General features: G+C 37.2%; 1 protein-coding gene across 1 annotated transcript in view; it reads left to right on the top strand.

The window, feature by feature from the left end:
• The window catches only part of RFC1 (replication factor C subunit 1), a 42,584-nt gene that overhangs the window by 12,368 nt on the left and 3,928 nt on the right, over window positions 1-26,288 (top strand). Inside the window, exons 5-21 of the mRNA XM_040587306.1 lie at window positions 11,577-11,809; window positions 12,530-12,604; window positions 14,490-14,565; window positions 15,419-15,508; window positions 15,604-15,902; window positions 16,844-16,951; window positions 17,450-17,629; window positions 17,925-18,029; window positions 19,582-19,972; window positions 20,991-21,100; window positions 22,646-22,760; window positions 23,235-23,323; window positions 24,376-24,513; window positions 24,922-25,017; window positions 25,195-25,293; window positions 25,736-25,890; window positions 26,003-26,120. Of these exons, the coding sequence (XP_040443240.1) occupies window positions 11,577-11,809; window positions 12,530-12,604; window positions 14,490-14,565; window positions 15,419-15,508; window positions 15,604-15,902; window positions 16,844-16,951; window positions 17,450-17,629; window positions 17,925-18,029; window positions 19,582-19,972; window positions 20,991-21,100; window positions 22,646-22,760; window positions 23,235-23,323; window positions 24,376-24,513; window positions 24,922-25,017; window positions 25,195-25,293; window positions 25,736-25,890; window positions 26,003-26,120 (2,477 nt within the window). The remainder of the gene's footprint in view (window positions 1-11,576; window positions 11,810-12,529; window positions 12,605-14,489; window positions 14,566-15,418; window positions 15,509-15,603; window positions 15,903-16,843; window positions 16,952-17,449; window positions 17,630-17,924; window positions 18,030-19,581; window positions 19,973-20,990; window positions 21,101-22,645; window positions 22,761-23,234; window positions 23,324-24,375; window positions 24,514-24,921; window positions 25,018-25,194; window positions 25,294-25,735; window positions 25,891-26,002; window positions 26,121-26,288) is intronic.

Below are 26,288 nucleotides of genomic sequence, written 5' to 3' on the forward strand. Positions count from 1 at the left end.
TAGTATTTTTTGATAAGATCGTGGTTGAACATAAACATTGCCTCCCTATAATCATACCACGCATTTTTAAAACAAACAAAAAAAAAGGACTGTTTGCTGCATTATCCCGTTAGCCAGTTGAGCCACACTTGTTTTTCTATACATTATTCCTTCTCAGGCTCTTCTCAGAATCATTGTTTCTAAGGCTGATTGTGCTTATTTTACTTGTCCTAGGTATTTGACCTGGTACTGAGCTGTATCATGTCATATATTGAAATGAGCTCATTTTTCCAGAGTACCCTGAACACTTTAACTTCTGTGTCCTTTTACTCAAAACTTAGTTTCCTTTGACAGTTTTGCCAACAATTCTTCCTAATCAAAAGGATCTTCAATAGCATTGATTCCAGAGTAGATAAACTGTCAGATGCCTGGAGAATAAACGTATTTAGGTTTATTATGCAATTCAGGATGGTGTAATCAAGTTTTTCTGCATAGGATACCATGGGAACGCTAGTCAAGGTTACTGGTGAAATCCCTGAAAACCACAGCTCAAGGTTACTCTTATCTAAAGAGTGTTAAGTACACATTGACTAAATAGTTTATGACTAGAACAATGCCTTTATAACCTTGAGGCTTAATGCGTGAAATTTGTTTATGTTTTATCTATAAATAGCTTTTTCAGCTTCTTGGAGCTGTCAAGGTATTGGTACAGCTATTGGCTTGAGAGAAACATGTTTTGCAAGAATAGAAATATAGAAATAGTAGGTAGAAAGGATCCTTATGAAATTTGTAGGCATTTGTACTTTTCTTGTTTTCACTGTTAACACAGCTGAAAACTTAAAATCAAGAATAGGCTTGCTGGACTAGCTCAAAAGTCAGCCTCTCATTCTCTTGTCTTTGGGAATGTTTTAAATGCAAAAAAATACAGCAAGAATAGTTGCTGTTTGTAATTCTGTAAGAAATAATTTGTTACTATTGAAACAAATTTAATGTAAATGTTTAGTGACTGCCGAAGATAAAATGAAGTTATTCTAGTGTGTAACAAGGGGGAAAAAAACCCTTTTTTGTTGTAAGAACAGTCTTAGTGGATTGGGGAAAAAACTCGTGTTTGTTGTACTTGTTAAAATAACACTTTATTTGACTGTTTAATGAAGTATGGAACCTTGAGCTTTGTTTGTAGAAGATGACCTGTTACGATGTGTTGAACCTAATCTGGTTTCATCACAGGTGGTTATTTGGCAGGAGTTATGACCTCACTTTTTTAGTGAATACTTAATCTTTCATATACATTGTGCAGAGCTAAGTATGCATATGTAGCAATCTCCTTAATTGCTTGAATATTGCAAAATACAACTTCTCTTTATAAAAAAAGAAGCCTTCTTCTAGTGATAGGCTAAACTCTATTTGTAAAGCTAGAAAAACTAAAGTGATAGAAACTGAGTAGGTTTGTGGGTTACTGGAAAATTGTTCCTTGAGAGTTTAGGAGACAAGATGGGAAGAATAACTTGTCGATGTACTTGCTGAATATAGATTCTTTTAATACAGAGAATGCTGGGAGGCATGGGGATGAACATGAAAAAAAACCCAAAACCCATAGAAAAAAAAAAATCGGAGTGCAAAATGTCCCCATACCCAAACACTGGTTCAATTGAACAGCGGAGCATCAGTCAATAAGCATGTTTTACACTGAAACTTTTCATAGAGGAATGAAAAATCGTGATTGATACTTCCTGGGCAATATTAGCATTGTATATATCTATCAAAATTGGTATACTTATGCAAAAATGCATGAAGGTGACAAATAGTGCTCTTTGTACCAACTTTCCTCTAAAATGTTTTGTGAAAGGTCAGTTGGGAATACGTATTGAAGTATGGGAGTTTGACTTGACATGCACTTGAGTAATGAGTATAGGTTCTGGCAGAAACCCTGTGAAGAAGCAGGGACTAGTGTTGCAGAGGGATACATAAAGGGTATTTAGGAGGGAGCCCCATTGAAGGTAACTTGGTTAAGTTTGTGAATACAAACATAACAGTCCTGTAATAGTAAATGTGCTGCTGTACTCGAAGTCTGAAGTGGTGTGAGGAGTGTTGTATAAACATAGTAAATGTGCAATAGTATCTGGACTTGCCTCCCTGAATAGGGAAGTAAGTGGAAACCAGAGGTGTGGATAAAGTGAAATTTAGTCTTACTCTTAGAGGTGATCTTTTTTCTTTTCTTTGGAGAATCTAGGATAACAATATCGAGAAAGAAATGTGGTAATAAAAATAATAAAAAATTAATGGGATTCATTTATCAGAAGACAGTGATTACTTTGTCAACCAGTATTTCAAACATGGCAGGACATGAAATACTTGTTACAGTTTAAACTCTGTAACAGTTGATGTTAAATTTTAAGTTTTTAATAATGGGCAGGTTGTTGCACTTACTTTTACAAGTACATGATCATCTTTTAGAGGTATGGTAAAAGATGTTCTGGTCAAGCAGCTGCCTAGCTGTAGTACTGTGCTGTTCTCTTGATATATGTGGATTGCAAAATGATTGTTTTAATTGTAAATTTCTTTTGAGGAAGCTTTGGAAAAACTTCCCTATATACTTCATGTTTGTTTCTTGTTTAAAGAATGGCTTCTTTGTGAAAGCTGTTGATTCTGTGGGCTACTTCCAATATTTTAAAACCCAAACTATTTTTTAATCTGTTCAGAAAAGGAGTTTGGTTGCTTTCCAAAATTTTTTTTTTTTTTATAGAACTGTCAGTGTTAGGGTTATTAATGTGTATTGATTTTAATGGAAAATATAATGGCATAAAATACCATTCTATAAAAAAAAAGTGTAGCAGACTAGACGTGAGCCTCTTAAAAAGAGGCATTGACAGCTCCATGTGCTGTTACTCTACAAATTTAAGATGAAATGAATAATTTTGCCTTTTAATTTGGATGCTGGAATTAATGCATTTTGCATTTTAATCCCTTTCTTCCTCTGAAAAGCAGTATGAAGTGAATTCTTTTTCTGGTAGCTGAATGCAGAGGTTACCTTGGCTAAGTGTAGTAGGTTTATTTTAAATTAAGGAACTGAGATGGCATCCTTACTCCAGTGTTAATTTGATTGCCTGATAGTTCTGTGGAGCTTATCTTGTAAGCTTTATACTCTTCCATGGCTGCAACAAGCACTTTTATTGGGCTTTATTTCCCTTTAGTGTTTCAGTTGAATTTTTGCATGCTTCTAATAGTACAATGAAAAAATCATCCTCCTTGCTGTGAACTAGCAGTGAATTGCACAAATGCAAACTGTTTTTCTTTTATTACACAAATACAGGGAAATATGCAGATGTTGTAAATATACTTAAGTACCTTGAGTCTTTACATTTTGCATTTTGTGATGCTTAATTGTATGTTTTCAGTGTCGAACAACATCAAAGATTAGGCACACATCTTTGGTATTTTCCAACTGAGCCCCGACTTTGTTTCTCTCGTGCTGATACTTTGTTTGGCTCCTTATGCCATCAGTGTGGTGAAACACAGAGAACTGTTTTGCTGGATATTTACGTGCGCATCAGAGCAAGGTGTTCTTAATGGTTGTAGCAGTGTAGATAGTCCAGGAGAACATTTAGAATAGTACCATGGAAATCGTAGTGTAAGGAACAGCCTTTTACTTCTCAATCAGTTAATGTCTGTTTTCCTTTCCATCTCCAGCATGACTTGTGAACCCAGATGAGGATTAGGTTGATTTATTTTTTAATACTTAACCAGATTTTAATATTTAGTCCTGTAAGTGCACATGAATCTTGTTTCTTCTGTGCTGCATGTCCTACATAAGACAGCATGTTTTTAAGGTAGGACCTAAGATCGTAACACAGAGATAGTGCTTAATGTTTGGAGTAAAACTTTATAAAAATACTGACTCATGCAGATTGTTTCTTTTGACAAAGTTGTTGTGCAGTTGAAAAATCAATGCATTGTTCTTTACTAAATCAGTAATTCATATACTGTTGTTGCAGCCATTTAAGTGGTATGGTTGCAATTAACTTATTTCCAGGTAGCTTTGGTGGTTTTATTGATGTGGAGTTTTTTTCCATATACCAGTTAGCATTCAGAGTTCACATTAATGTATTGGGGGCTTTTTTAATGATATAGGTATTACGTGGTGCACCTATAATGTTGTAACTTGCTTTGTAATTTTCAGTAGCTAAAAATTTATGATGTAGGAGACTTTTTTTTTAATAGGTTCCTTGCAGGTTTTTAATTACTTGCTCAAAGCATGTGAAAATGGGTGGCAAATTTTTGCACTTAAATATGTACAGTGTTTTCAGAAGACAAAAAGAATTTCAAAAGTTCTTGCCGTTCATGTTGTTTGCTGTAGAGCCTCTGCACTTAAATTTTTTTTTTACTGCCTGCACAAAAGACCTTTGCTTAGAAATACCATAAGCTTATTTTAACCATTCAGTGTATTGCATTTAAATGATAAAATCGGGCAGTTGATGTTTCCTAGTTCCCACTTTTCTGTATGAACTTTCTGTGACTGTAATGCTTCATTTTCATTTATTTGTTTTGAATTTTTGTGGGATTGGGGAATGAATGAAGTATAGCAGTATGAAGTAATGCACATACATTCATTGTTCCTTTTGTAGTTCTCATTACTGGGTTGAGTGAGAGTTAAATTTTCTGTAATTACACTGTTAGGCATTAAAGTTTCAATTTTTCTGTATGTAAAGCTGTTTTTAAGGCCATTGTTAAAAATACACAAACTAGCAAAATTCGTTTTAGACTTCCCGGTATCTCTTAGAATGTGTACAGTTCTCTGCTTTACCCAGTCCCATTAACTTGGAATAAAACTGTTTAACATGAAAGCAGTGTGTTAAGGAAACAACAGAACCTGTTTTATTTAGACCATAGTACTGAAAGTGATCTTTCATGACTTCAGGTGTAGATCCTTTGAACAATTACCCAATTTTTAAAATGCGGTTATGTCAAAACATTGTGGAGTTATAATGTAAAATAGAAAAATATTTCCCAGTGCTTATGCAATGACAACTTACATCACATAAGTTGTGGTCTCATACATATGATTTGACATAAAATGTTAGTAAGTGTCAAGAAACTTTCTATTCAAGACTTAGTTTTGCATTTTATCAGTAATACTACAGTTCACTGTTTTGCACAGTTTAAAAAACCTCAGTATGAAAGACTCTGATCACATGGTTCTTTTTTTTTTAACTGAAGGCTTTCAGATTTTTTGAAAAATCTTATAAAAACCCTCCAAATGTGCTGTGTGTCTTGGTTGCTTTTTTGATGAGTCTAAGTGCAAGTTTTTAAAGGTCTGCTTAACAGAGAGTTTTGTGACTTACATTTCTTGAAATAGTGCATCATTAACCTCATACTTTTGTAAGTTGCTTTTTTAAAAGCAAAATAGAATTATCTCCCCTTAGGTAACCCCAAACCAAAATAAAAAGGTTCCGTGCTGTTATGAAAATATAATGCTTACCAGAACCATTTCAGTTTTACTCTTTTGAAATAATTTACATCTATTTGGCTTTTTCCATTATCAGAGAGTTTATATTTTCTTGAATTGGACTGTCTTGTTTTGTTTATCACTTGTAAGTTCTCTGAAGCTTTTATCATAGCTGATACAGATTGTCATGTTACCAATAAATCAAACATGAATGTAATGTTTTGATGTCACTTGACAAGTTCATTCTTTGGAATAGTGGTTCTTAAAACTGTAGCTGTATTAGCTCAAGAAGTTGCTGTTTTCCTCTGCCTATTCCTTTCTGCTTGCTGGATGTCTTCCCCCCTGTCCCCCCACCCCACCCCCTTTCCTCCTTTCACATCTCCATACCAAGCTGCTTCAGTAACTGGTCCTGACTCAGTTGATCTGCTGGATTGGTTTAAAATGTAAAAGAGGATATTCCCACCCGCTGGCTAGTTAATTTTGTATGAAACAGAACTTTGTGTTCTGAGTGGCTCACTAAGTCTCAGCTGGAAAAAATGAATGCATTTATACTTGCCTGGATCTTTTTCAAGTTACTTTCCCCTAGTTTTTCTAGTTGATTATTTGCTTTTACTGAATATTCCTGATATGCAGGTGCACTAAACCCCAGAACATGAAATTTCATTACATGATGGGGATTCAGATTTGCTTCTGTGAAATTATAAAGCTGCTGTTAGGGTAAAAGTAAGTAGTTTAAGCGAATAAAACTCTAGAATAAACTGGAAAGAGTTAATGGGCTGATAATTGCTAATTGCATGCCAAGGTAGTACACAGTTTCTATGGCAAGTGTATTTCATTTAGGAGGAGTTGCTACAATTGATGGTTTTGCAGATAAAGATCACTTATTTCAGTTTAAATATATTCAGCCTTCTCATATTTTAATGCTCCCTAAACTTGTTTGTAAAGATAATATTAAAAGATAAAATTCTTAGTCAAGCGCATATACTTACTTGGTATATGCTGTGGGCAGAAGGGTATTGAAGGGTATGTAGTTTTGCACCAAAGTGTATAATTAGACATGACAGTTACTGCATTGAGGTCTTTCTTGGATCCCAGCACCTTTTTCCCTTGAAGTGGTAAATATGACGGAGGCGACTTCTTGAAATAATCTTTGATAACTGGAAAATCCAAATGGAAAATTACTTCAGGGGAGGAAAGCTGGAATGGTTCAGGTAAGCTTTATAACAGCTTGGAACCTTGACATGTCGATATAGGCGAAGTGCTAACAATTGTAGTTTAAAGTGCATGTTTGTAGTACATCTAAAATCAATTAGTTTGTTGAGAAAACTTAAATGGCTGTACAGATCAGGTTTTTTTAAATGTAGGTTGCAGCTGCTGTGTTTTTAAATGAGTAGAAGGATAGAAAAAAATGCACTTTGCTGGTCACACATAGCTTCTGTTCTTTTTGGAAAGAGTTACGGGAGTTGAGTTTGAATAAATTGCTGATTTTTTTTGGAGAAGTGATGGTTATCTTAAAGATGTACTTTAAACAAAAGATGAATACACAACTCAGTCCTACCAGGTGTTGGGACTGTTGACTACTGACCAATGCATGTTTAAGATAATCAAAATCTGATTTCTTTTCACACAAACACTTTTTTCTACCCTCAACTTTAGCCTGGATGGCAATACCTGTTACTCTAGACTGAAAATGGTTTAGGATGGGAACGGTTTTAAGTACTTGTGCAGACATCCAGATTATTGCAATTTATATAAGTAATATAGATCTAATGACTTTAGGATAGGATGTAGTGCTTTAGCTCAGTATAGGAATCTTTATGTAGTAATCTACCAACATAATTTAACATACATTTATCATAGTAAGTATGAGTTACTTGTCACCTGCAGATGCCCTGCCCATATTTGGTTTTATAACATCATAGTAAGAGGTTGTCTCTGCCTTAAAAATGTTGTATCTGAACAGAATAGGAACCAGGGAATTCTATTGCATACTGGTAAGGAACTCAACACTACAGAAATAATAAATTAAGATGAATAAAATATGTTGTTCTGAAGGCCATCTGAGGGTCTGTCTTACGCTGCTTGTTTCTGTTAGCCCTTGCTGCAATAGATTGCTCCCTTTTTAGATTGGCTGAGGTTATTCCTGAACCTGAGCCTTTTAAGATTATTTGATTTTACACAAATGTTTAAAACTGCCTATGTGATTTTGATAGAGCTTAGTTGGGGAACAACCACAGACGTTGCTCTGTAATCGGCAGGTGAAACCCGGTTGAGAAAGGGCGAGAACAGGAAAGAGGAATAGCAGATAGTTACAGGTGGCTGCAGGCAGTGGTTTGTTAACCTGATTGTGCTGCTGCTAGAACAGTGTATCAAATAAAAGCCAGATGTGCTTCAATGTTGTGGAATAGTTCTTAAAACACTCAGGATTATAACAGTTGTTTGTTGCTGGGGAAGTTTGTCCTTGTACATTGCTTGGCATAGTAGGTCCCTGCTTCGCGTGTAGTGTTTGCATCCAAAATAGTTGAAAGCAGCCTCCTGGTTGTCATGCCTGTCTGTTCCTGATTAGCTTTCTCTTTGTCACATCTACTTAATTTCCAGAAAAGCTGACTAGAATGTGTGGTCTTGACTTGTGTTTGTAATTCGGCACTAATCCTGGAAAACAACAAATGTGTATGCTCAGGGTATTTTTTCATGGTATAGCACACACAAAAATGTGTGGATGTAATGTTCTGAGAATAGTCTTGTTCTGTTTGTAGCAGAGGATCCTAAAAAATGAGACCGAGGGATCTTTAAAAGGGTACATTCCAACTGCAGATTAATGCAGACTCCAGTGAAACACTTTTCCTACCTGAACAGCCATATTCTGCTATACAAAGATTTTGCAGTGTAGAAGTAATCTAGTAAATGATAAAATTGATTCCTTTTTCTCCTTTTTGAAGTCTATGCCCCCATTGGGTAAGGCTATCTCAACTGTTCACCTAGCAATTAAGAATGCAATTAATGTACAATTTTTAGGAGCTGAATTTTTCACTTCTATTTTTTCCACAAATTATTGGCTTGCCTGTATGGGTGAGAATGCCTCTGCTTTTACAGGTCATATGTTGCAAAATGTTGATCAAAATAGTCCAGCAGCAATACTAGGACTCTTGGTATTTTCAGAGTTGTCAATGAAGTCACCTTAATGCTTGTAAGGAAACTGAAAGTGTACAACTGATTAACTTTGCTGTTCATTTCTGTGGCAGTAGGCATGTGTGAAGTTTGTGTCAAGGAGGAAGCGTTAAAGTTTTACTGAAAAAACTGGATGTTGTAATATACTTGAAAGAAGGGGAGTGCCTGGAGATCTGGCAAATTTGTGACGTGCTTATGAATTTCCTGAATCGGGGATGAAACTGTAGCCTGAGTATCTGTCCCTTAAAGCATCTTTTTGAAACCCACATATTAGAACTGAGGTAGTTTTGTTTCCTGATGACCACTTTCAAGTTCCCGTTTTGCCTTTATTTATATTTATAGACTGTTCATAAGTGCTGTGAATCTCTTGCCCTTCTTCAGCCGCTGCTTGCAGTCAATAAATGCTTCTAATCCTGTCGTTTCTAGGAAGTACATAATTAAGCAAAGCTGTAATTGTTCTAATACTTAATACTGGTATCATAAATGACTCAAATCCACATCCTTTTTAATTACAACCAAATTATATTTATTCTGCTTCTTTCTGCTTGAGAGAAAGCAATATCCTGTTGGGTTTTGTTGTTATTTAAATAGTCATGAGTGAATAATGAAAAAAAATCAATATTGCATGCAGATCTTCTGATAACAATAGTGATGGGTAAAGATCCTCTTCTTGCATGGAGCATCCTTTAGCTTAAGAAAAGCTGGAGGATGGGGAGCAGGATAGGATTTATATCTTCTTTTCAAGACAAACAAATGTAACTACATCTACATTAACTGTTAATTTCTAGTAGTAGGTACATTTTACTTATGCAAATGTATCTTCTTGTTAAACTGAAGAATTTAAAAGTAGTAAAAATATTCCTGAAATTAAGTTTGAGATAAGCAGTCTTCTCTTCTGACCTCAAACTATTGTAAATTAGGAGCCTAAAGCATCTAGTGTCCAAATGTCCCAGGTATTTTACTGCTAAATGGCAGTAAGATATTTGCTGCTGCCTAGGGGAAGTAAACTGTGTTGAGAACACTGAAGCTTTTAGCTTTGTGGTAAAACTTGTTGCTGTCTGCTGAGGCTGTGGGCTTGAATTGTCTCATCCGTATTTTGCTGTGTGAATTGAATTGGCTAAAATGCCACTTTTTGGTAGACAGATTTTTATCTTCAGGCATTCTTGATTTCACTGCTGAACTAATTTCCTGCCTTACAAGTGCATCTTTGTTTTACTTTTCTTTCTGTCCCAGGAATAGTCAGGATCCTCCATTGTACTTGTTAAATTCTGCTTACCAAGTGTTCAGTAACAGGAAGTTCCAGCTGACACCTCTAACAATCTTGTTACTACCACCTATTGAGAAAACATGAAACAAGAAATAATTGTTTCCTTCCATCTCTGTCTGGCATATAATAAAATTTATAGAAGATGTATCGTGTCATCTAAATTTAGGGAAGTGATTGTGAAAAGGAGTATAGGGACTGAAATCGGATGACTGGAAAATGAACATATTTTTGTGATAATACTGTCAATTTAAGTTCAGTTATAAAACAGATGCTTAAAACATTCTGTATCGTGAGGGAAGTGTCTGACATGCCTCTATTTTGAGAAAAGTAAAACCAGACTTCAGTTAGAGGCATGCAAATGAGACTGCCTCCATTTCTGTTCCTCTGTAGTCTGTGTTTTATTCTTTCTGTGTCTAATAGTAATTTTGGACATTTTTCTTGCAGTTTGCTGCTTAGCCCTTACACACTTTGAGTTTTTAGAAGAGTTCACAAAGAAGGTGTTTTTATCACTAACCAAGAAGTTTGCCCATTGACGTTTGTCTTCTGTGCTGTGATATTAGTCTAATAATTTGGCAGTGATATCTGTAGGTTTTTGTATGCTTCAGTGATAGGGTTTCATTTGTATAACTGTCAGTAAGACTTCACAACATGACACAAAACTCTTGGAAGCCCATGGTAACCTTTTTTTTTTTTTTTTTGTTATTGATTAACTGTGTGAATAGTTTGAGTCCAGAATGAATAAATGGCTCTCAGACTCTCTTTTCTCATTTTTTTCTTACTGGAAAGACCATGTCCTGGCTATTTTAGAAGAGTCCTAAAAGGGAAGATGGAGGTTTTGTTCAGTGGTCTGTAGGCTAACATTACATTTATTGATACTGTGTATGCCACATTTCTCCCTCCTTTTAAGTTGAAAAATCTATTTTGTATGCTGACCTCTTGTCTGATTTCTGCATCTTGTGAAATGGCTGCATTTGTTTGAGATGGTGTTGACTGTACTGGGAGAAGAGTGTGTTTAGGTGCAGAAATGTAGAAGATACAGAATAGCTCATAGAATCTCTGACTAAAAGGAAGAAGTAAAAAAATTATGTTAAAAAGTGTTTCTGCTAAAACTTTCATAAGCTGTGGGGAGGACTTTAAAAAGAACAAGTAAACTTACTCAAGAAGCTTTTATATAAACACAGTGTTCTAATATTTTTTCCTGGTTTGTGTGAATATTGAGAGATTCTTTAGAACATACAAGTCTACAAAGGCTATATTAGCTGCTCTGTTAATGAACACTATAAAGTAATAAAATAAATGTAGCTTTATACACCACATTTAATACGAAGAGAGTTGTGCCGTTCAATTTGATGTTGCATTAATTAAAAGATAGAGGGTTCAAATTTCAGTGACCAAGATTTTCTGTTTATAATCTTCCCTATGTAAGAAGGAAAGGCATTCTTTGTGAACGTTTCTAAATGAGAGGTAATGTATGAACACAAGTAACATTTTATGTGTCATTATTTCAGTACTCGATCTATTCAGACTTGAGCTATGCTATTAAAGATGCTAAATACTATGTGTTATGCAACTTGGCCTTTTTTTAAATAACTTCTAAAACCCTGTAATATTCTCTTAGGATCTGAGTTGATATAGTCTGCCAAAATAGTTATCTTGACAGTTCTGTTTTAAGACTTAAGTTCCATGTCCCAGAAGTAATAGAATACTCTTTATGTTTAGATGAAGAAGATGACTTTGTCAAGAAAAGAATTTCAGTGAAACCAAAGGAGAATGGGATGTCAGCAGTTGGTTGTCAAGGAACAGCTGCAGTGAAAAAGGAAGATGTAAAACCACAAGCTAAAATCAAACCATTATCTTCAGTGAAACAGACTCCTACCTCAGCACTTGATTACTTTGGGACAAGTAGTGTCCAGCGATCAGAAAAGAAACTGGTAGCAAGTAAAAGGAAAGAAGTGAGTACTGATGATGTTGCTTCAGGCTGTTGGTGTGTCTGATAGCAGATCAAAATGGCTGGCTTAACCTCTGCAGGGAGGTACTTAACTGCTTGTCCTACTTAGTGTTACTTTTCAGTAACTACTCAAGTATGAGTTCAACTCTGATGATATGTGAGGCATATCAAGTCCTCAAATGCAAGTTTAGATTAGCATTTCCATGTTTGAGAAGGTGGCACAGAGTTGAAGGTAATATTTTCTTGATTCTTCTTCTCAAGTGACTTTTCTTAAAATGAAGCAGTTGTTTAAGATGAGTGAGTGGGTGGGATAGCTTATAGTTGGGGGTGGAGGGCATGAAAGAGAGGAAAGAGGTTGTTTTCCCAAGCTTTATGGCACATATTTGGTGCTTTGTTGTTCCATGAATATAAAGTATGGAGGATATTAAAAATTCATCATGTTGTTGTTTTTTCTTTCAAGCAGGCTGATTCTGATAGCTTCAGAGATGTTCAGCATTGTTTGAAGAAATTAGATACTTATATTATAGCATAGTTTCATTTTGAATAGTAAAATCTCTTTAAAACACCCATGTTTAATAGTATTTTGGTTAGAAAGCTACTGCATGTCTTATTCCCAGTCCTTTTCTAGAAGTATACAAAATGTATCCATACAGATTAAATAACTGTAATTTACACAATATGGGGAAACTGAACTATTGATCTTTTTTTTCTTTTTTTAATATAGCCTTCACAAAGCAGTGACAGCGCATTAGATGATGAGGCCATTGCTAGGCAACTGCAGCTTGAAGAAGATTCAGAGGTGATGCTCTATAAATTCATTGCTTTATGCCAAGAGCAGTTTGTTTAACTTTAAAATTGTTTTTCCTTAAGAAATTAAGATAGACTTCCCATGCATGCTATAAATAAGTGTAATTAAATTCATCTGTTTACTTAACTCTTGCACATATGTACAAACATAGTCACACAGGTTTTTTATGGGTATTATTGCAGTTATGTAAATAGAGTATCTCCCTTAATCTATTTTCTGTTTTATCTAGACTTTTATCTACCTGTGCAGTTGATGTGTCTCTAATAATCTTGTTTTTCATATGGAATTCACTTTCTGCTTCCTCATGTTTTTGGTGTGTGGGGGGCTTTTTTGTCTTTGTTTTTTGTGTTTTTTTCATTCCCTGAAGTGGTGAATTAAAAGCCTTTGCTATCCATGAATGTTTCACATGTCACCTGAGTGTTCTTATGGTTAAGAAAAATGTGAACAACCCGTACGTGTGTGTCTTAAAATTTCCTGTTTGAATCAAAATGAGGGAAAGGTACGCTTCTTGTACGTGTTTACTTGCTTTTGGGAAAATCAATTCATTTACCATATATTGGTAATAGCAAGTATCATTTGAAGTAAATAATTATACATGCAAAATTTAGTCTCATCCTTGACCTCCCCAGAGGTGTGATGAATCTAGCTTTAATCTATCAGAGAAAGGTAACCTGTTGGGCAAAACAAGGTGTTTGCTTTCAATTGAACTGATCTTAGCTGTAACGCTCACGTTGTCTGTATGTATCGTAAAAGGAACATGCTTTATTTCAGGTCTGTCTCTGCCTTAGTTTGGTTTGCGTTTGGTGGTTGCTGCCCTTCCTCTTTCTCACTATACACATGGAAGATAGATGCATTTCATCGTCATGGGCACATAAAAGTAATGCCTATGGCATATCAGTTTTATAAAGTCATCTCTTTGAAGCTTATAGCATGGCATGTTGGACTCCAAGGCAACTATGAAAGGATTTTTGTTGTTGCTTTGTTACAAAAATCATCAATATTTATTGGCAACAATATATACCATTCAGCAATAGAAGTAGTTTTCCCCAAGGGACCTTGTTGGATAGGAGAGGTAACTTGATGATCAGTTATCATTGTAGATTTCGCATTTATTTTGTTAGGTGAAATAAAAATAACACCAACCTGACTTTTTTTTTTTAATTATTATTACAATTAATAAACAACTTTCTCAAATTCTGTGTACAGTATTTGTTCTTACTGGCTCTTCTGTCAAAGAAAATCAGTTGCAGAAGTAGAAATATTAAAAAGTTAAAGTGTATTTGTTGCCTTAAATTAAACGGAACTGGCAAGACCTGGACTAAGTGCAGTAGCTAAATTCTCCAGAACTGCCAGAAATTTTTTTCATATATGTTGTTAGCAGTAGATGAGAATAAAACTTTGGTTATTTGGAAATTTTAATACTTAACAGGCATTGTTCCTGCTTGGGTTTTGGGAGTGCTTTGAAAGTTTTCTAAAGCCGGCAGGTTGCATCTTGGTGCAAGCTGGTTGTTGTGAGATCTTGGATTCAAATTTTGCATGTTTATTAAATGAAAAGGATACATTACAATAAAAAATATGAAGGAATGGAAGACCTCTTTAAAAATGGATTATACAGGGTTAGTAATGTTCCTAGTGCAACAAATCCAAACTCTGCTTTTCTCACTAGACTTCAATCTCACTTCTTTTTTGAGGGAACAAGTAATTCTTCAGTACCATTTTCAGAAATCTGTTTTCCTCTGATGCACTTTTCCCAGCTATGTGCTGTTTTATTTTTGATAAACTTTGTCTTTAACAGCAGATAGCTTTAAAAAATTAAAGCAGAATTAAACCTTGTCAGACATTATTCTAAAAATAGCCTTTTTTTTTTTTTTATTAGCTGGAGAGACAGCTGCATGAAGATGAAGAATTTGCTAAAACTTTGGCCATGTTGGATGAAACACCACAGAAGAAGGTTGAACTCTATTTTTAAACTCTCGTTTTTAGAAATTGCGTTGCTGGGAGTGTTCTTATTGGGACACCTAACCTTTATTTTGAGACTTCCATACAAATGCATTAAAACCAGCAATTTGCATGAAAATAACATACGTAATTTTGATACTTTCCTCCTGGATTTTCCTCGCTCAGTAGATACTGTCCTTCCTAATCAGACAGCTGGTATCATTGTATGTTTGTGCTGTCTGCTTCTGTTGAAATGGGATTTTAAGTTCTAGCTCTGATTGAGGAAAGTGTGTTGCTGAAGACTTATGCTTTAGAACACCTAAACACCTATATCCAGAGGACAGGATGAAGTAAAATGAGTCAATGGCACAAGCTGGTGAAAAGTGATGGGAGAACAAGGAAGGAGGACAATACACTCTCCTTGCTTCAAGAGAAGGGGCAAGCAAGGATCTTGATAGTTTTGAGACTAACCCTAGTGATGGAGGGATCTTACAAGTTCTCATAGCTTGTGGTGTAAGGCACAGTGAAATATTTGCTGTGTTGTACATCAAGGCTTTTAGAATTTAGAATTGTTAATTTGAATATAGCAAATATTAGTATTTCTAGACTAATCAGTAAACCAATTAGGATCAAAATTTATTGTAACCTCAAAGCTTGTCTGGCCTTTGACTTAAGGAATTTATGTGCATGGCTGAGTGCAGAATTTGCTCTTCTGCCTGCTTTGACAAAAGGTTGTATTCTGACGTGGTAGGGATCAGCTTTGTTAGATGTCATTTCATGTGTACTTAACAGTAGGGAAACCTGGGGAGCTGGGCTTAATGGTAGCTCGGTACATGAATCTCTGACTTTGGTGTTGTGGGTTTATTTAGGCTCGGAAAGATTCAGGAGGAGAGCAAACATTGCTGAGCGTCAAGAGCAGTCCTAACATGACAGAAAGATATAAGCAGTCAGAAGGAGGTAGGATATGGAATACAGAAAACATTTCACCAATTTATAACGTTAATGAGATGCATTCTCACGTATGTGCTTTCCTCCCTCTGCCTCCTTTCAAATGAAATCAACAAACTCAACAGGTGAAGCAAAGAATTACACTGCGAAGCAGCAAACTAAATCTGAACATTCAAAAGGCCCTCATGTATCCTCCCGATCACCAGGTGGTAAAACAGCAAGAGAGTCGATGAATAAGACCTCGCCTTTGAAACCTAGTTCTAGGCTTGTGTCTCTGAAACAAAAAGAAGAGATTGCTGAAAAGGAAAGAGGTGCTCAGAGTTTGGTATCTAAAGAAAAAAATACTCGAGGGAAAGAAAAGACAACACCAAAGAAGGAGAAAATTTCTCCCAAGAAGACCGAGGTAGGATCTATCAAAATGAGTTTAGTAGTCTTGGTGGAGTTTTCAGGAAAACGTTTTAATTTATTACTGTTTATGTGTCATTATTGTTACTTAGTACTTTGAATCTTCTAGGCAATTCTTAGAACTTTAATTTTAGTAAGGCTTTACATTCCCAGCAATTACAAAAATATAAGAAAAAAATCAGTTTAAAAAGTGTAAGTTAAATGCATGAAGGAACTGAGAGTTCTTTAATGCTCATTAAGGTGTGCATATACACTGCAAAATCAGTCTGGTGCTTTTCATGTTTGTTTGCTGAAAAAATGCAGACTGCAGGAATTCTGACCCTCACCTAGTGAGGGAAAGCTTACTGTTTATGTGAGGGTGGTGACCTTGTAGATCTGTACTGCTGTTAGAATGATAAATAGCACTGTTTGATTTCTTGTAGTGTCCTGTCATCTCCTGTTTCTGAAGTATGTTTCTTATGATTGATACGTTATGTAGGAATATAATTTTAACAGATTCTTTAACTAACTATTGAACACACAGCTTAAATGTTTCTTAAAAGTAGAAATACTATGAAGCAGACTTCTAAGTGTAGATCTTAGTCTATACCTGGTAATCATTCTGAAATAAAATAGGACGTGAATTTAACAATTTATGAATGAAGTGAGCATGTAGATGTGGAATGCAGATGAATCTGCAAAAACTTGACCATAAATAGTAGGTCTATGTTTTTAAAACTCTCAGATGAGTTTTTTAAATCTTTTAACAGCAAAAAAACCCTCAAAGCACAAGCACCAAAACTAGAGCAAGCTTTGGTACTGCATCTCAATCTACTAAAAACAAGTGTTAGACCTTAATTTTCCTTCGGTGCTTAAAAGTGTCTTAAACTCTGATGCTTGAGGGTTGGGGTTTTTTAATACATATGATATGCATGTTAATTTTTTCCCCTCCTGCCCAAGTCTGTAAGTCCTGAGGACTCTGAAAAGAAGCGAATTAATTATCAAGCCTACCGAAGCTTCCTTAATCGTGAGGGTCCAAAAGCGCTGGGGTCCAAAGAAATACCTCGGGTAAGTTTGGCTACAGCAGAATTCTGTATGTAGAAGTGTATCATGGACTGACTGTGATCTAACAAGGATCAACTAAACTGTTTACCAACTGGTATTTTTTTTACAGTAGGAAGTATGCATTGGAAAAAACTAAATTATAATGCAAAGCAGTGACTAATCCAGTACTTGGTTTATGAAGCCGTGATGATGAAAAATAGTTACTGGTCTTAAAGTTGAAGATTGCTGTCATTCCTTTGACTGATGTGCAATGCTTGAAGCACAGAGCATTATGAGTACGAGGAGTCAGATAAACCACGTGTGAAGTTTTGTTGGTAGCAGCTATTCCTTTTAATGACTCTTGAACTTCTAGAACTAATACCTAGCTAGGTATGATAGGCTTGTTATTAATTTTTCATAGGGTACGTGGCATTGTAGGGGGCTAGAAAAAGCTTATGGTGAAGAGGCATTTGATAGCATTGCATTAGGTAATGGTGTTTTCTGCGACCTTCTGCTTCTCAGGGTGCTGAAAACTGCTTGGAAGGCCTGACGTTCGTAATTACAGGTGTTCTGGAGTGTATTGAAAGAGATGAGGCCAAGTCTCTGATCGAACGTTATGGAGGAAAAGTAACTGGTAATGTCAGCAAGAAGACAAACTATCTGGTTATGGGGCGAGACTGTGGCCAGTCTAAATGTGAGAAGGTGAGCGTTCCTGTACCTGAGCAAAGTAGGAGTGAAACAGTGAACTGTTCATATCTAACTGTTGATTTTCATCTCTGCCAAAATGAGGCAGTACTACCAATAAAGTGCATGTTAAAAAGGAAAAGTTGCCTAGTGGTTTAGGGCTTTGCTTTGTTTTTATTTATATGTGTATATACACCCACATAGATAAATTAAAAAAAACTTTTTGTTGTGTTCCTAAATGCAGTCATTACTGGAAAGCACTTCGAAGTGAATTATGTAACTCCTAACTTTTTGATTCTGGCTTTTGCTCCAGGCATCAACTTTAGGGACAAAAGTTATTGATGAAGATGGCCTGTTTGATCTTATTCGAACTATGCCAGGCAAAAAGTCCAAATATGAGCTGGCAGCTGAAACAGAGGTTTGTTCATTATAAACTTAGGGGTGGTTTTCTTATGTGTGTGGGTTTTGGTTTGTGGTTTTTTTTTTTACTTTGGTCTTTTTTTAACAGAAAGGAGTTTTGTCTTCTGTTCCAGTAATAATAACCCTGCAATTTTCAATGTGACTTTCTAGGCTAAAAGTATTGAAAGTGAAAATTTTGTATTTGTGGCTAAGACTTCTACTTGGGAGCTATAGGGCTTTTCCCCACCTTAATGTTTTTATACTCTGACATTATTCTGTATTTTAGGTATCTGACTGGGGGGGTAATTGTACCTCCTTAGATGGCCTCATTTGTAAACTTTGAAATAAGTAATTGTGACTGATACTGTGTCTGATACCCAGACAGGCCCAATATAAAGTTGTACTGTAAACATGAGACAACTTATGTAAACCATGTCTATACGTAACAGATTTTGTCTTTGTGGTACTTGAACTAATACTAGAGGTGATTTTTTCAGGGAACATTGTAAAAAGAGTAACGAGTTTTTTATGTACATTTAAACTTAGTCTGTAATGGCTGATAAAATATTATTAAAATCTGTTAGCTCTAGCGTGTTGTGCATTCGGTATAGCTGTTGCTTTTGGCACTTCTGAAGTGGCTAGACATGAATTGTTGTGTGTAAAGATACTATTGGTGTCTTAAGGAAAAGCAACTCCAAGCTTGCTAACTAACTACTTTCACTCCTGTCGTGGTTTCACCCTAGCCAGCAGCTATGCACCACGCAGCTGCTCGCTCAATCCCTACCCTGGTGGGATGAGGGAGAGAATTGAAAAAGTGAGAAAACTCAGCTGAGATAAAAACAGTTTAAGTAAAGCAAAAGCTGCAAACACAATCAAAGCAAGAAAAACTGCTTCTCATCAGCAGGCAGGTGTTCAGCTATTTCCAGGAGAGCAGGGCTCCATCATGCATAATGGTTACTTGGGAAGACAAATGCCATCACTCTGCACATTTCCCTGCTGCCCTGTCCTACCACAACCACCCCCTTCTTCTGTATGTGAGCACCGCTCAGCAGCAATAACTAAAGCATCCTTGCGTTGTTAACGCTGTTTCCGGCACAAATCCAAAACATAGCCCCATACCAGCTCTGTGAAGAAAATTAACTTTACCCCAGCCAAAGCTAGCACAACTAACTCCCTTTGAATTGCTTTGGGTTGAACGCTTTCTGGAAGCCTTGTTTTGCAAGAGCTTCATGGGTGTCTGGCCCATTTGTTCCAACCTGACTGTCATTAGCGTTGCTTTTTTTAAATAATGTATCAGGCTCCGTGAGTAAGGCGACTGCTTTTGGAATGACCAGAACATTTCCTGCCTCTCTTTTCTGGGTTGTGCTGTGGAACCAAGTGGTATCATGTTTAACAGTGGTTTATTTTTCAGTGGAGTACTACTTCATCTGCTCTTGAAGTTCTATTTATCAATATATAAGCTTTGTTACTTTCTTAAGCACTCCTGTACATGCGTTCAATGACAGTCTGTTTATTTACTGTATAGGTTTTTCAAAATTTCCCTTTAATTTCTTTACCTTTGTTTCCCTAAGGCAAAAAAAGCAGCACCTGTAAAGACACCACAGAAAGCAGAAGCTGGAAAAAGGAATTTTAGCCCTCTCAAGAGAGAAGCTGATAATAAAAAATGCAGGTCTACTCCTCAAAAAGGAGATTCTGTCAAATCGGCCAAGAAAGAAACGGTTGCTGTTCGAAAGCTTATGGATTTTAAACGGCAGACTGTAGAGGAGAAAGAAGCCTCAAAACCTAAGGGGAACTTGGTTTCTGAGATAAATGAAGACAAAACAGAGAAATTGCTATGGGTAGATAAATACAAGCCTGTATCTCTTAAGGCAATAATTGGACAGCAGGGTGAGCAAAGCTGTGCCAATAAACTCCTCCGATGGCTCAGAAATTGGCACAAGAATATCTCAGAAGATGGACAAGGTGACGAGTGTGGTTAACTTTTCTGTGTTTTTCCATGCCAATCGTGCTGCTTGGTTCCCTGAACTGATAAGGGCCTTTGAGATAGCAGAGAAACTTAGAAGTCAGGAACAAGGCTGCAGTTGGATGCGTTTTTAGCAGCAGTTGAGCCTGCGTTTTTCTTGTTGAAGCAGTTGTTCACTTGTCTGTCTGTGTCCCGCATCCTTGTCCCTCTGCCCTGCCCGCCCCCCACCCCCCCACCCCCCAAAAGAAACCACCAAAACCCTCACAAAACACAAACCAACCCATCAAGCAACCAGAACAGAAAATTGTCTGAAAATATTTTTTTAATTCTTGTGGTAGTCTCTTAAATGCGTGTGTGGTGGGTTTTTTTTTTCCTACAAGAAACCAAAATAATCTAGTAGTAATGTATATAATAATGGCCTCAGGTTCAGCCTGCTGAATTCTTTCTTGCCAAGAGAAACATTGACCAGTGCTAATATGTCTGTACACATGGTGAAAATACAGGATAGCAGTATGCCCAAAGGGCTGCTGTCATGCATGGGGAAAATTGTTAAGGTCCTGGTTCTGCCTGACAAGTAGTCCATGTCATTCATAGTTTGTCATGGTACAGACAAGTTTTTTCCTGTCTTTAAAATAGCATTTAAGTTTCACTTCAGCCATAGTGGGTAGTGGGGTTTTTCTGTGTTGTGTGTTTGGGGTTTGGTTTAGTTTAGGGGGTGGGGGTGGTGTTTGTTTTTGTTTTGTGGGTTTTTTTTATGAGGTTGTGAGGAAATTGCTGAAGTGGTTGTATTAATAGTACTTCTGCTGTTTTTCACTTTACAGTCACTGCAAGTCTTAAACTAAGATGGTTTAAGCTGCTTTTCACCAAATGGTTAGGGATGCAGATATGGATGTGTATTTTTTAATACCTGTATCAGGCCTCAAGTGCGGAAGAATTGTAGTGGTGTTTGAATCTTTAGAAGTATGCAGTTTGTTTTGTAATACATACCTAGGTAAAACCTGGAATCTTCTTTTATAGCAAAGACCAATAAAACTGGAGGCAAAGATGATGCTACTGGTTTTAAAGCAGCATTACTTTCTGGTCCGCCCGGAGTTGGTAAAACTACTACAGCTTCTTTGGTTTGTAAGGTGAGTTCATGTTAAGGGTTGTTCCCAGCAGTACTTGTTATATATTGATTCTTTGTCTGGATACAGGTACGTTGTGCAGGTCTATGTCCCCCTAAATGGCCAGGGTCTGCTCCTAGCCTAGTTCTGCCTGCTCGTAGGTTAAAATATGTGCATGTTTAGATACCTTTATCAGGTCTAAAGGCAGTGAGAGTGAGAACGTAGCAGTGGGTGTCTGTTTCTGTTGTATTGAGAGGAAGCGTGTGACAGTATGTTGAACAATTGGAAATGGCTTTCAAAAATTGTAAGTGTTCAACCTAGTTCTACAAGTTAGGGAATATTTGTGCTAAATTTAGTGGGAGTTTTAATTTTGACAAGCTTTTTGAAAGACTTGGTTCTGGTTTTTATATATCGAACAAAGATATCTTCCCCAGACTCATTCTAAATTCAAATACTACTTCAGGATGAAAAAAGTTGACAGGGCTATGTGTCAGTCTCTAAATCTGAATTCAGAAATTGGTGTTACAGTAAGTTAAGAAAACCCGTGTTCCACTGCATCATGAGAATCAGCTGAGAACTTCATATTGTGGAAACTAAAGCTAACTTACTAATAGCGTTGCTGTAACAAGTTACAGGGTTTATTTTGTTCTCTCAGAATATGATAATACCAGCTTGGAGGGGTTCAGATCTATTGCCCGCTATCTGACCTTTGTGGTGGAAAGGAGTGCTTCCTTACCTCAGTGTTTGAGTTGTATAGAGTAACGCCCCATCTTTCCCACCTCTTCCTCCCACCCTTACAGCATGGTCTTTTCTGCTTCTGGTCTCCAGCCTAGCGCTTGCTCACAGCTGGTTGAGGTCTCTGCAGAGCGTTTCATCATGTTCCATAGGAACAGCCAACAAAACGGGGGGGGGGGGGGGGGGGGAGTGTGTGTGTGTGTGTGTGTTCAAGCTGCAAGCCCAAGGCTGTGTGCAGTTCACTGCTGCACTGTGGCGTGCCCCTGGCAGGGGAGTTTGCCGATGAAGGAGCAGGTGGGTTAAGTTCTTTCAGGTACTGACATGCAGCCCAGCCCTGTTCTGAAGTGTTGGAATTGCTGGGGGAATCATGTGGTTCCAAGCTGTTAAACAGTTAAAACCTTTTCTGTCCTTCAGCTTTTTGGAGGTATGTGGCATGCTTCTTTCTGCATAAGACTTTGATATGCAGCTGGAAATACCATGGAGCTTAGCCAGTCTTGGCTCGTAGTTCTGTTTTTATCCTTGGTGGTAGTTCTGTTAATCTTTCAGGACTAAATTTGTGCCACTAACTCTGCAAGCCTTCCCCACCCCCCCACCCCCAATTCCCAGTTCTCAGTTGGGCGTGTCTGTTCTGTGTGTGGTTACAAATATTTTTGAGGTGTAAGAGAAAAGGAGTATTAAGGGGAGGAGGGAATCAAAGCCACAAATTAGTGAAAACAGTGCTGTGTAAGAGCTTTCTGCTGGAACTCTGAAATACTGTTTCTAATTCTGAATATGCATATGCTCTTTCACTGATGTGTGTTCTCATTTTTTGTGTGGTTTGTGTGTTTGGACTAGGAGCTGGGGTACAGCTATGTGGAGCTGAATGCTAGTGACACTCGCAGTAAGAACAGTCTGAAGGAAGTAGTTGCTGAATCGCTTAACAACACCAGCATCAAAGACTTCTGTTCTGGTATGTCTGTTGTTTGAAGGAAGATTTTTGTTATAGTAAGAGTCCGGTTACAGGAGGGACAGAGCTTGCTTATTATACAACAAACAGTGTTAGGAATTTAACTTGCTCATCATGTGGAGGGATCTCACTGATAGGGATAGCTTAATTTAGTAAGTTGTTTTATCTCATCTTTAGTTGTAGAATTATATCCTCCTGGTATTAGTAGAATCAGTTATCAGTCTGCACGGGCTACTCAAGAACTCTGCAGTTGCTCTTCTGTTGTATGAGTCTTGTCTCTTGGAAGATGACACGAGGTTGTAGTCAGTTCTGTTCTGTGAATGTAGGAGATTCATGTGATCAGGAGTCAGAGCAAGAGATTTGTCACCACCTCAGTTGTCTAGGATGGGGTTACCTAACCTATAAAGCATTGGGTAAAACTCTGAGCGAGAACCTATCTTATTCCCATTTCATTTTCTTGTTCATATTCATTTTCAGGCACATCCTCATCAGTTAGCGGGAAACATGTATTGATCATGGATGAAGTGGATGGTATGGCAGGCAATGAAGACAGAGGAGGGATTCAGGTGAAACTGCTATAGTTATTAGCTAATGCCATTGCTAAGAGTACATACCATATATAGCACAAAATATTTCAAGCCAGTCTACTGTCCTCCACCCATGGTCCATAGAAAGTCTCTGTAGAGTACAGTTTCTCTGATCTATTTTAGAAGTCTGTGTTTGTGTAAGAAGAGTTATGCATTGGTAGAGGGGGGGAGGGGAAAGGTACTTCTGTAAAAGAAACCTGGAGTGATGAACTTGGGTGTGTGAACTTAAGTTTTTTCCTGGACAGGTGAATTTATTCTAAGGTCTCTGTAGCTGACATCTATCTGCAGCAGGAAGTTTGTAATCTGGCTGGGACAGTTGCTCTCTTCAATAGGCAGTAACACTGAGTAAACAATGTGGCATAGGCAGTATTATCCTTTGTTTTCCTTAGCAGCTCCAGTTTTACCTTTTGAAGATTTCCTATGGTCACATACAATACTTTGACAGTAAAGGGCATACAGATCTTTAGCTCAGGTGCACAGACACTTGCATTGCAGGAATGTGAAACTGAATTTCACCTTAATTAGACTAGGCAAAGTTTGTTCTGGTAAGCCTAATAATGCGGAAGCCTCGGGGTTGAGCTCTTTGGATAGGGAAGAGCTGATGTTTTTACTTCCTGCTGCTTCATTGTGTGTGGCAGGGTGCAGTCAGGGAGGTTTGTGCTCCCTCTGAGCATGGGCTTGGTCAAACCGGCCTTTGGACGAGTGAATCTAGTTCTGCCGGTGGACAGCTGTACTCTGGGCTGTTGATCTTCATTGGTTCATGAAGACTGTTCCAAACATGGTTGCTCAAAGTAGATAGTGGAAGTGGGGAGACAGCAGACTTACTGCAGCTGAATCGAATAGCGAGCAAAAAAGTAGGAGAGGGGATAGGTTTTCACTCTGTATAAATATGATTACTGTAGGAGTTTATTATAGACTTGCACTTGTCAAGGATCTGATTTAAGGCAGGGAATAAACCAGGAGAATGCTTGGTATGACGTTTTAATAATTGAGTTACTTGATGCAATTGTTGTAATGTGTTTAAATCACAGGAGTTGATTGGTTTGATTAGACACACAAAGATACCAATCATCTGTATGTGTAACGATCGCAACCATCCTAAAATTCGTTCCTTGGTCCACTACTGTTTTGATCTTCGTTTTCAGAGACCTCGTCTAGAACAGATTAAGGTAAGAAGGCTGTGGCTGTATGGGCTGTACTGAATTACCATCAGGAACTTCTGTCTTCACGTGGCAGAACTTACACGGAATTGGAAACATCACATAAAACTTAATGGGTCACCTCAGTGGGTAACTGCCTTTCAAAATGGGTTGTCTGAATTCTAAAATCTGAAAGGCTTTGGGAAGAAAAATTCAATCTTAAATATATCCAAAAATTTCTTGTTTAAATGATCTTGTACTTTTCCTACACTAGTGACAAGGGATTACTTATGTTTAAGAGCGAAAATTTAAATTATACATTCTATAAAAGAACTAGAAAAATACGGTGATGTTCTTTCATAGATGTGTCAATATGTTCTGTAGGGGGAAGACTTCACAGGAATTCTCTAGTGACGCTTCCTCAATTGTATATTACAGGGTGCCATGATGTCTATTGCATTTAAAGAAGGTTTAAAAATTCCACCACCTGCTATGCAAGAGATAATCCTGGCAGCAAATCAGGACATCAGACAGGTCTGTGCCAATTCAGCAGCAGCGTCCATTTGGATAGCACATCATGTACAAGTCCTTGGCTTCAGTTTAGTATTTGAACAGTATTACTGGTTTTATGTGTAGAGATCAGGCTGTCTTCTACTAGTCTCTTCAATTTAAATGCTGTTACGCTACCACATTGTCAATTTTGTTCTTTAGGTTTTACATAATCTTAACATGTGGTGTGCAAAAGATAAATCATTGACGTATGATGAGGCTAAAACAGATGCCAGCAGAGCCAAAAAGGATATCAAACTGGTAAGTGTAAAATACTGGATTGGCTTTTACTGTCGTATTCTGATGTAATCACTAGGCTTTATAGGCATCTTCTGAACTAAAGCACTGATGCTCGAGATGCAGGGAGCTGTCAGATTTGCCACAAATAGTTGAAGAGGAGCAGTAAATACAGGACTGAGTGTATATTTTGATGTACTGCTGTCTTATGTAAGATCAGTTATGAAGCTCGTACTTCTCATCGCAAGTCTTCTGTTTAGGAGATAGTTCTCTTAATATTGGAAGTAAAACACGATTCTGAAAACTGGTAAAGTGCTAGGAAAGTAATACTGAATGTTAACTTGTACTGACGAGTCTAGTGATGGTACCCAACAGTATCTGAAGTAATTTTGTTGGTGTTGTGCTCTGTCTTTATTGTTTATGTTGACCTGTAACTCACTGACTTCTTGAAATATCATTTCCTTAGGGCCCTTTCGATGTTGTCCGGAAGGTTTTTGCTGCTGGAGAGGAGGTTGCTCGTATGTCTCTTACAGACAAATTGGACCTTTTCTTCCATGATTATTCCCTAGCGCCTCTCTTTGTCCAGGAGAACTACGTACATGTGAAACCAGCTGCCGCTGGGTAAGTTATTCCATACCCTAAACTGATGTAGGCTTTTAAGTGTCGGGGAGTAAAACTAGACTAAAAGTTATCTGGATATTTCTGCTTTCTAAGAGTCAACTTTGTTTTCCAGAGGAAATCTGAAAAAGTACTTGATGCTCTTGAGTAGAGCAGCTGATAGTATATGTGATGGTGATATTGTGGACAAACAGATTCGTAGCAAGCAAAACTGGAATCTTCTTCCAACACAGGTGAGCACTTCACACTCAAAATTGTGTGTGCTTTATGGGTGTTAGTTTAAAAGACCAATCCCTTGACACTGAGGTTTAGATTAACTTTATGACCTGTACGGTTCACACTTCATGCAGTATTCTCTGTTCTGCTGGTGGGTAGAGCAGTTTCCTGTATTCGTATTGTTG

The sequence above is a fragment of the Falco naumanni genome, chromosome 1 (assembly GCF_017639655.2).
Source record: "Falco naumanni isolate bFalNau1 chromosome 1, bFalNau1.pat, whole genome shotgun sequence".
In the NCBI taxonomy this organism is placed as follows: Eukaryota; Metazoa; Chordata; class Aves; order Falconiformes; family Falconidae; genus Falco; species Falco naumanni.